The following is a 10,997-nucleotide window of genomic DNA, read 5'->3' on the forward strand; positions in this document are numbered from 1 at the left end:
AATAGCCCGAAACACTCGTTAAACAATCAAAAATAAAAAAAAAAATGTTTTTGTTTTAATGAATTGGTTGTCTACATTATGCGAAAATTTAGATTTTTGAAAATTGAATGTCTCCTCGTTAAACACGTTTAAAAATGTGTTTTGGAGCAGTCATGACATGACCTAGAGGAGTTCCAGCTTGAGCAGCGGGGCATTCTCGAGGACAGAAGACTGACGACCTTTGCCTCCACCAGCATTCATAAATAATAATACTAACACAGAACAGAACTAAATTCAAAATATATAGAAGGTTTTGAGCATCCCACACATCAAGAGCTGTTCCACCGGAGTAAAAAACCCAACATTAAACTGATTATACGTCACGAACCTCGACAATTCATTTATCTTTTGCGAAACAAACTTACCCTTTAAATACACTAGGTCAAATTATTGAAACCCTGTCTTAATTTAGTCATAGTTAACAATACCAACCGATGTAGCCCTATTATAGCGAATTTTTTTGGCTTTATCTTGAACCATTGGGAAACGAGCACAAGATAAAGCAATCGAGGGCAGATACTTGTCCGGATCTGCGTCCCCACGAACCGAGTCCATCGCGACCACTAATGGCGTGGGTCCCACGAGATTAATGACTATTTCCGGTCCACGACCGCGCAAAACCCCGCCGAGTCTTGACAAGACCTCGCAGTCGAGGCAGGATTTTGGTTCAAAGATGATGCGTGGCGGTAGGTATATAGCACACGAGATTGGATCAGGCAACAAGAGCTTGACTTGCAGATTGATGGTGGAGTCACGTGACTTTGACTGGTCGGACGAGGTTGATGTCAATGACCTTCGCTTCATTGGTGAAAGGGGAAAAGGAACAGCTCACATCTGCTGCGTGGCCTTCACTTCATGTCAAAGTCAAGAAAAGCAAACGAGAAAGCAAAAGGTCCCGCTCCTAAACGCTATTTGCCAGGTCTTTCCTCAGCACAGGGTCGTTCCCCTGTCGTCCTTTTCAAACTAGGGACTCAGGAAATGAGAAGTGGAAGGTAGCATCAAACCTAAAACCACGTAAAGGAAGGGAATATGTTCAGGCATCACTAGGTGGGATATTCTCTGGACACAAAACAATGTACGGGGAAATTTCGAAGGTAAAACGTTGTAACGTGCAATAATCACACTTTAAGATTCGATTACGACAAACCGTCGTGACTCGCTAAATCACTTTCCCCAAAATATGACTCATGATATTGTATCGAAAAGGCAATGCGAAAATGCTCCAGCTAAAACGCACCTGAGCAGCTGTAATCATGGTTACACAAATACTCTGAAGATATCGGCAAAACATAGCTTGAGAGAGAGAGAGAGAGAGAGAGATGAAGGGCGCTCAACGTGCCAAGCAAATATCCGTTCTAACACTCTTAAGACATCAGCAAAACAAAAATTGAGATCAGAACTAGACAAATAGGCCATTTACCCAACAAAGGACCACATCTATGCCACAAGTAATGCTATTGTCTTTAAAAAGGGGTTAATACCACCAAAAACCCTAAACTGGTACATGTGTGACAATTTTACCCCGAACTTTTTTTTTGACCACCAAAAATCCTAAATTAGTACACCTGTGACAATTTTACCATAAACTTGTTTTTTTACTACCAAAAATCCCAAACTAGTACACCTGTGACAATTTTACTCCAAACTGGTAAACCCGTGACAAATTTACCCTAAACTATTTTTTTGATCACGAAAAACCTCAAACTGTGACAATTTTACCCAGAACTAACAATTTTTTAATTATATTTTTTCGATTTTTTTTTCTTCATCTTCAACCTCTTGCCGGTCGCCGGACTGGCGACTGGCCAGAGGTGGAAGCCGGCGAGGTCGGCCCCGCTGGCTGCTGGCGAGGCTCGACCTCGCCGGCATCGGGAGAGGGCCGCCCTCGCTGGATCTAACGAGGGTGGCCCTCGCCGGCGTCGGGCGAGGGTCGCCCTTGCCTGGGCGGGCGAGGATAGCTCTTGCCCGACGCCAGCGGGGGCCGCCCTCGCCAGATCCGGCGAGGGCCGACCTCGCCTGCCCAGGCGAGGATATCCCTCGCACGACTCAGGCGAGGGTTGCCCTCGCCTGCCCAGGCGAGGGCTAGCCTCGCCCGACGCTGGCGAGGGTTGGCCTCGCCCGACGCTGGCGAGGGCAGCCCTCGCCCGACTCAGGCGAGGGTCGCCCTTGCCCGACTCAGGCGAGGGCGGCCCTCGCCAGCATCCGGCGGGGCCGACCTCGCCGACTTCCGCCTCTAGCCGGTCGCCAGTCCGGCGACGGGCCAAAGGTTGAAGATGAAAAAAAAAAAAGAAAAGAAAAAACAAAATAATTAATAAAAATTTGAAAAAATAATATTAAAATTTTAGTTCAGGGTAAAATTGTCATATGTGTACCAGTTTGGGGTTTTTTGTGGTATGTTCAGGGTAAAATTGTCACAAGAGTACCAGTTTAGGATTTTTTGGGGTATGTACGAGATAAAATTGTCACGTGTACCAGTTTGGGGTTTTTGGTGATAAAAAAAAAAGTTCAGGGTAAAATTGTCACATGTGTACCAGTTTGGGGTTTTTGGTGGTATTAACTCTTTAAAAAAAGAAAGACGAGAAATCCATGCATCATCCGTACATAATCATGGCCATGCACGAACAATTCCGACCGCCACCAAGAGAAGCCTGACATGATATCCTATGCAAGTGGCATTCAAATGTAGCTAAACCAAACATTTTCCATTGAAGTTCCCTCTCAAAAGTTAATGAATACAATATCATTCAATTAGTCAATTCCAATTTCCACATGAGCCGTGAGTATGATCCTTCTAATTTACACTCAGCATCCTCTTCATGCAAAAAGAATGGCAAAAATAGGAAAATGTACAAAGCCATCCCAATATAACTCAACCTGCAAAGTTGAATGATGAAATCTCAGAATATATGGATGCAGTAGATAGAAAAACATATGTCTCATATGTCCTTTACCTATACACTCTGAGGCTTATTTGCAATCTCATGCTGAGATATGGTTCTTGAACTATTAACCTGCAAAGACACATTAAAATTACAGAGGACAAAAGGAGAATCTTGTACCCTAGTCCTAAAATTGGGCTCATCTTCCAACAAATTCACGAAACACCAAAAAATTTTCTAGCAGTTTTTTGCCATTACAAATATATGTCCATCTGTCGGAGAAGCCGGGAATATCTGTATTTAAAGTTGCATGGACAACTAACAAAATAAATGTTCATATGTTCATGCTGCTTAGAGACTCTCTCTCTCTCTCTCTTTAAAGTTTCATGGACAACTAACAAAATATATGTTCATATGTTCATGCTGCTTAGATACTCTCTCTCTCTCTCTCTCTCTCTCTCTCTCTCTCTCTCTCTCTCTCTCTCTCTCTCGCGCACGTGCGCGCGCACGTATTGTCGGAGATGGGTTGGCTGTCCTTAACTCATATAGCTTGTTTATGCAATTTAAAGAGGTCCCAAGTAAAGAGACTGGTTTCAGAGTAGGTAGGTTCCAGACCAAGAACCTAGAACCTACCCTGTCAGACCGGGAACCGAACAACCAGTTCCAAGGTCAACTCAGAACCGGGCCTGATCTTAAGTATTACTACTATAATTTTAGGAAAACATATCTCCAACAATATCTATCTTTTTTTTCAAACAAAGAACAAAAACAAAAGTTAAAAACCAATTTAAAACCTGTTCAACCTGAGAACCGATGTTCACGGTATAAAACCGGCAACCTAATGGGTCAAGGCAAGCTCCTCAATTTTTTATGTAAAATCTACCAGGTCCCCTGTGAACTGGCCTAACTGGTCAGGTAAGGCTGGTTTGGTTCGGTTCTCGGATTGAATCGGCCTAGTTACTCACACCCAGTCTTGAGCACGACATGTTTCATGAGATAAACTAAACATCAATCTTGCAAGTTCCCTGCCTCCCCTTTTTTTTCAATCAGTTCATCAAGTGAACCAAGTACTGTATTTATAAAGAGTTAAATTCTCCACGATCCTTGAGTATAATCGCAAGAAGTAAAAGGAAATATTGAGATCGCTACATACATCTGCATCCCGAAAGGACCTCCCAACGGATGTCTTCAGTTCAGAAGCTTCTGCGGCAGATAAAGACTCATCATCACCAGTGCCACTTCGGTTAACCTACAATTGAAACATGCAAGATAGATGGTGTCAGAACTCATAAATTGTATCACGTCACGAAGAACTCCACAGCTTCTGAGAACCTGAGCCCAAGGATAATGCTTAAACGCTCTAATCAATATACTCTCAACTCAAAGAAATGTTAGATTAAAACACATAGTCAGATCAAGGAAACAAAACATTCTGCACAATCAGCTTTGCAGCGCAACCACTCCAGAGCAGATTTTGATCCCAGGAAAGCACATGTTTAGAAGAAATGCAGAGAAGACAAAGAATGGGTTTTCACACGCCATGTAGAGAGAGCCTTCACTAGTTCCTAATCAAGCAAGTCGTGACAGATGTCCAGATTTTCAATGAATGAAATGAGATGTGTAAACAAAAATAAACCACCACATTATGAGGAGACATCCATTATACACTAACTAAATATTCACTAAAGGTCCATTGAAGCAAAAGTGATAAATTAATTTGGCTCATTTCAAGATATATGGAGAAGTGTATAAAACAAAAATAGATATACTGAAGATTTAGTAGGCACTTGCGTTGAACCATGCATCATTGATTTGGCTGCAAGGCAAAGGTTTTAAAGCAGGGACTTGTCAAGAATTTCCTAGAGCTCTTGAAAAGCTCATGATTGATCACAAGCATTGCTACAGCTTCTAATGAAGAATAACACAGCTTGTAATCAAAACAGTTAAACTGTTAACCCTACTTAATGCTTCCACTACGAAGGTGCTACCATGGAGACAAGGAAGCAACTTATGACAGTATGAGATCAACCATGTCATAAAGTTACTATACAAGGAAAATGGACATTTTACTGGTCAATATTAACAACTATGATAGCACTTCTTACGCAAAATGGAAAAGTTGCTGGTGATGCACTATTATGGTTGATAAAGGAGGCACTCCCTAAGATCATATCTGGTCTAGAAAATGGCTCCAACTATATTCTCCAAAACTTGCTCCATAATGATTTTTGTACTCCCATTTACAAAAGACCTCACTTACTGAAGACAGTATTTGACCCAAATATCCTTCTATAGCCCAGATGCTTTCAATGTCACTTCACATTTCCAAATCCAATGTATCAAAATGTTAACTGATATTATAGTTTCAATAACCAATTTCTGCTGCATAATGTCCTCATCATATCAAAGTAGTCCTCCAATTCTTACATTATCAGTCAAGAACAACATATATAACATACATATACTCTATTCAGCAGAATGAATCACACTTTCCTGGCAGTAAATATTATCTGTGAGGGAAAAGATCCAAAAATAAGCAAACAATGGTGTATGGACAGAAATCAGGTAAAACAACACGAAACATTTGAAAAACCATGCAACCAATTTAGATGACAATCCCAATAACTCGGAAGCATCTTTAGTGGGGAAAAAGAGCGAGCCAAATACAATTAATATAATAATAGGTGAAAAAACTATACCCTACTTAAGCGTCTGTCTTGACCATCTTCAAAAAGTGATGAATAATAAGAGGGGTCATAGATTGAGCCCCCTAGTATCTCATCAGGATCTGGGTCTTGTCTAACTGCAGCAGGAGTCACCGGACTTAAAAAGCTAGTTCTTGAATCAGTATCTACCTCATGGGGATATGCACTGTCTACACGTGAAACCCCTAGCCTGTATATCTGAATCCATAAAAACGAGGATGACAGCCTCACAGAAAACCCAAATATTTGCATAGCCAGCGCGAGTTTCACTGAAAAGATGAAAAATACTCCATAGTCATCAGAAGAAATGTTCCTGCATTAACATAAAATACTCCAAGATTATACATAAAGGAAGTGCAAGAAGAGAAAGACTGTTCCCTGGAGTAAACTATTCACTACAGTAGGTCATGATTATTTCACAGGGAAAATATATTTTATGCCCTACAATATTCTTAAAATTTCAATTTGACATCTATAAATACTTTCTCATTTTCAATATCACCTTCAACTGTTTGGATAAATTATTAAAAAACCATTGCATATAAATTCCGTTCAATATCTACAAGACAGACTTAAATTAATTTTCCTAACAATATTGTTGTTAAGAAAAGTACTCGCCAGGAAATATGACCTTTGAGTCACATTTCATTTCCAAGCAACTCTTGGTAAAGTAATCAACTTAAAGGAACTTGGATAACTGTGGAATCATTGACTCAGAACTATTTTGAGGCTACTTCAGAATGAGGGGTTGGTGGAAAAATAGAATGACAGCATATTAGATTCCACAATCATAATCCTTGGACAGTTTTTATTACTGATGTTGGAGACTGGGATTTGATCAGCAACTTATATTAGGTATATAATAAGTATTCTTGTTGTCAGTAGTGACAGGCTTCCTTTTTCAATTATGTTTCCTGTTCAGCTTTATTATTTCGTTTAGATTAAGTTAAGGAAGACTATTGAATTATAGCAAGTCTTTCTTTGAGTAACGTGATGCAATTTTTCTCTTAAGCTTGATACTTAAGAAGCCTTAGTTGCATGCTTAGGAAACTTCAAGTGTAAGGCAAAAAGAAAAAGGGATAAGTGCACTCGAAGTCCTAAAACTTGTCACGAAAGTGCAATTGAGTCCTAAATCTTTCAAAAAGTGCAATCAAGTTCTAAAACTTGTCAAGTTGGTACCCTCAAGTCCTTCCATTAACTCTGTCCCAATTGACAAACAGAAAATGCGAACAAGTTTTAGGATTTGAATGCACCATCTTGACAAGTTTTATGACTTAATTGCACTTTTTGAAATTAATTGCATTTTTTGAAAGTTTTAGGAATCAATTGCACTTTTGTGACAAGTTTTAGGACTTGATTGCACTTTGAAAGTTTTAGAACTCAATTGCACTTTCGTAAAAAGTTTTAGGACTTCCGGTGCACTCATCCCAAAGAAAAATGTACTCGTTTTTTAATATTATTCATTGAGAGTTCTCCTTCACATTCTCTGTCCCGGCTTACTAAGTTGGGACTCGTCCTATATCAGGTTTTGGAATCGAAGCAAATGTTTCTACCGCTGACTTATGATTTTCTCCAAAAATGGTGAGTGACACTAAATCGAACTCTAGTCTAACTAAGTTGCACTATGACTTTGGCAAATTGAAATCAAAATGTGAAGCTTTTCGCAAGGTTCATGACAATATAAAGCAAGTTTTTACAAAGAGGGCTTTTCAAGGAGAAGAGAGATCAGTGTCTATCCACTCTTCACGTTTGGTTGGTGGAAAAGTTCAATTTCACACTTATAGCTTGTGGGGAATGATAGAAATAGTCTTTTGTTCTTAATATTTGTATATGGGCGGCTTACCTATGAAGTCATTTTGTATAGGGGTGGTACCTCCTTGGTACCCTTTTTCTACAAAAATTTTGCTTATCCTCCAAAAGATTTATAGATGAATAAATAAAGCAAGTTTTGGTGCACTAATAAACAAAGTTCATGAAATTTTTTAGCAACTAAACACAATACCCATTGCCCGTGGATTGTAATCAGTTAAAACCACAAATAACCAAGCCTCTCTAGCATGGGATACAAAGTTTTCATGGTCTTCAAGAGTTAGAAGAATCTTTCCCAGAGGGTGAGGAACTAGAATCACATGACATGAATGTCAAAGAAACGGGCAAGAAAGAAAGCTTCAATGTTCATGCTTCTAGCGTGGGGAATTAGGCCATTTGGTATACCAAAATTCAGTGAAGACGCATGATAAGTCTCCTTTTCCCATTCTCAGTAGGATGTTAAGTTTCCTTTTCCAATACCTATTCTGACTTTGAATAGGATTGCTGTTTACCTTCCTTTTAAATAGAGCAAATGGAGAGTACCGAATCCTAGCAAGTTTCGCTTTAATTGTGATGCCATAATTCTCTTAAGTATGAGGCCCAAGAAGCCTAGGTGTGATGCTTAGAAAGCTATAGATTGAGAGTTCCCTTACAACTTGCACTCATTACTTGTGGGACTCATGGTCCTGCATCAACCTCCCTTCCCATTTGTTAGACTGACTAAATCTCACAAAGAGCATTTATGGCATGCCAAAGATTGACGATCCAATGTCTATATTGATATTTCTACTTCATTAAGATCTGCAGCCGAGCTTTGCATCGATGGTGGGAAAGGTCTCAATCAATCATCATATACACACAAGTTTGTAATCTGTCAACTAATAACGAGCATGATGGGTTCGTGGGACTTAATTTTCACCGGGAAAAAATCACTACAAGAATAGGCAGTGAAGTGAACAAGAATTAAAGCTTTCACATCTAATAATTTTCTACAAGTGGGTCAACTGCTTCAACATCAATGACCAGGCATGACATAAAGGCAAAGCACCAGTTCAACAGAATTGAAGTATTTGGGAGGACTATTGGGCAGACAACGTACCATATCTCATAGGTGAAGAGAATGAACCAGGAGATATCGAGCAGAATCGCGCAGAAGAGAAGGACGGCGTAGGTTCGACCCAGCTTCTGGCTGCTACTCTCGATAGCCACCAGAGCAAACAGAGCAATGGCCAAGTTGATGAGCAGAATCCCGTTGTATATCGCGCCCAGCGATCCCACCAATGCGCAACCAATCTAAAGTCCATAGAACATCACGAATTCCAAACAAACAATCAACACCCACCAAAAATCGTAACCCGAAAACGAGGAAAAAACCTAGCTTTGAGCCCGGGAACATAGAGAATCCCGAGAGAGAGTTTAAGAGAAAAGAGGAGCTCACTTGGATGTAAATGAGGACGACGGCCAAGGACTGGAGGCTGTCGTAATCGCGAAGGAAGCGCCGGATGCGGTCTCCCAGCGACCAACAAGGCATCATATGCCCGCGAGGACCGGCCGAATCTCGCCTACGTCGATCTGGCCATGCGGGTACCGCGCGCGGCTGCACATGAACAGAAGTGGGCGCCGCCGCGGCCGGAGGAGGAGGAGGAGCCCGAAGTGCGAGGAGCTGTTGCTCTTGCAATGGCGAGAGATACGCAGCAACTGAAAGCGGGAGCTCTGGTTTTTCGGGGAAGAAGGAAGGAGAAAAACTGGTTGGGCTTTACAGTGTCCGAGGTTGCGCTTCCGTTTCTGATGACGGAATCTCGTTCCAGCGCCCACGTGCAGCGCACGTGCGTGGTTGCTCCTCCGTGTTGTCTCCTCTCCTATTTGTCACGGATTAGTGATGGTCTGTTCTTTTTTCATGAATATAAGTTAAAGTTTGACAGTAACTATAGAGAGTTTGTTCCTCCTCTCTTGTCAACTCTCTTTATGTTCCCCGGTTCAAATCATATGGGGAGCACTTCGATGGTGAAATCTTGAGCGGATCGGGGCGATGCGAAGGAGGGCGCTCTTGGTAAGGGCACGAGCGAGCTCCCGATCCAGCCGGGTTATTACTTTTCGTTCTTTTTAAAGCGGCATGGTCAGTGGTTTAGTCCTGATTCAGCAGCAGCTGTGATGAATTTTCTTCAGGCTTCAATGTAGCTGAAGAAGGTGGATGCCACAGCTAGCTACAACACTTGTTCCCAAGGTTGGAAGATGTCTCGAGGATGACTCGATTTAGGCCCCTTTTCTCGCTGTAACATACTATGCAGGTGAATCGCCAAGGCGTTGGCTACTTGATTGAAGAAGTGTCTGCCTGATTTTATTGGCTACAACGAGGCTGCAGTTGCTGAAGGTAGAAGGGGTTTCTGACAAACATACTCTTGGCTCATGGATTTGTCAAGAACTATCTGGGATTTCTCCTCGAGCAATGACCAAATATCATGAAAGCATTTTGATTCAGTGAGGTGGGATTTCCTTTTTGCTGTGCTATATGTTGTTCAAATGCCTCGGCAGTTTACTCAATGTGTTAAAACTTGTTATCTCTGGAGCTTATTTCTCTATTTGTTTGAATGGTGGCCGTTGAAGGTTTCGTCAAAGGAGAGATCTGAGTGTGCGCTGCGGAACTGAGGGTTCTTACACTATATAAAAATGGGATGGTGATTGGAATGCATTCTGGGGAGGTGCTTGGCAAAAGTTTCTTGAAACTGAAGCCTCCAGGCTCGATTGCATAATGTTCTGTCCAGCCCATCGGCTCGACCCTGTTGGATGCTGTAAATGTTGGGCTGAGTGAGCCAGATCAATGAGATTGGCTTTCAAGACAAACTCAACCAATTACCTTTAGTATCTCACCGGGGCTCCCCCTTCTCCTCTCAAGACAAGTTCGTTTATGTTAGGGGTGAGCGGTTCCCGATCCGATCCGGTCCAACTTAAGAACCGGGAACTAGACCGGGAGGACCGGTTCCCAGTTTCTAGGGCCGGAGACTGGACCGGCTAGTCTTGGGTCGCAATCCGGTCCGATCCGGTCCTGTTCGGTTCCAATGGGACCAATATTAAATATTATTTGTGAACTGGGAACCGATTATTCCATTCTTTCATTTGTAGTTCTGATTTGATCCTATAAGGCCATGAAAAAAATTAGAAAAATATATAATATATGAAAAAATTGAACAATTGGTTCCAATGGGACCAATATTAAATATTTTTCATATATATATATTAAATATTATATATATGAAAAAATTAGAAAAATATATATTTATTGGTCCGGTCTGGTCGGTTCGGTCCAGTTCGGTTCCCACTCTAGAACCGGGAACCGAACTGCCCAGAAACTGGTTTCACTTTTAAGAATCGAAAGCTAGACCGATATTCCCGAGAATCACCTGGGACAAGATATCTGATTTACGCAACGCCAAGCCGACCTTCCGCTTCCGGAATGGATTTCTTTGGGACAAGAAAAGAGTTGGGATTTTTCTTTCCAAGCCGTTGCCCTTGTCAGAGAGATTCCTTCATTTAATGGAATAGAAAGACGCCTTCGCGTACCAAAAGG

The 10,997-nt window shown here is 41.4% G+C and overlaps 1 protein-coding gene across 3 annotated transcripts; it reads right to left on the reverse strand.

The window, feature by feature from the left end:
• Positions 1-358: 358 nt before the first annotated feature.
• On the reverse strand, positions 359-9,312 carry LOC115670127 (uncharacterized). 3 transcript variants are annotated; one of them, XM_056320152.1, is made up of 6 exons: positions 8,871-9,312; positions 8,532-8,725; positions 5,618-5,936; positions 4,072-4,167; positions 2,991-3,050; positions 359-1,043 (listed from the first exon to the last, which is right to left on the reverse strand). In XM_056320152.1, the coding sequence occupies exons 1-5, from the start codon at positions 8,964-8,966 to the stop codon at positions 2,991-2,993; spliced, it is 765 nt and encodes a 254-aa protein (XP_056176127.1). In that variant the 5' UTR covers positions 8,967-9,312; the 3' UTR covers positions 359-1,043. The 3 variants fall into 3 exon arrangements, with proteins under 3 accessions (XP_056176127.1, XP_056176126.1, XP_030447181.1); XM_056320151.1 differs by lacking the exon at positions 359-1,043 and adding an exon at positions 1,343-1,402; XM_030591321.2 differs by lacking the exon at positions 359-1,043 and adding an exon at positions 2,723-2,913 and having other exon boundaries at positions 8,871-9,311.
• Positions 9,313-10,997: the final 1,685 nt, after the last annotated feature.

The sequence above is a fragment of the Syzygium oleosum genome, unplaced genomic scaffold (assembly GCF_021117445.2).
Source record: "Syzygium oleosum isolate NSW1041296 unplaced genomic scaffold, Sole_v2.1 Sole_v2.19, whole genome shotgun sequence".
NCBI lineage: Eukaryota > Viridiplantae > Streptophyta > Magnoliopsida > Myrtales > Myrtaceae > Syzygium > Syzygium oleosum.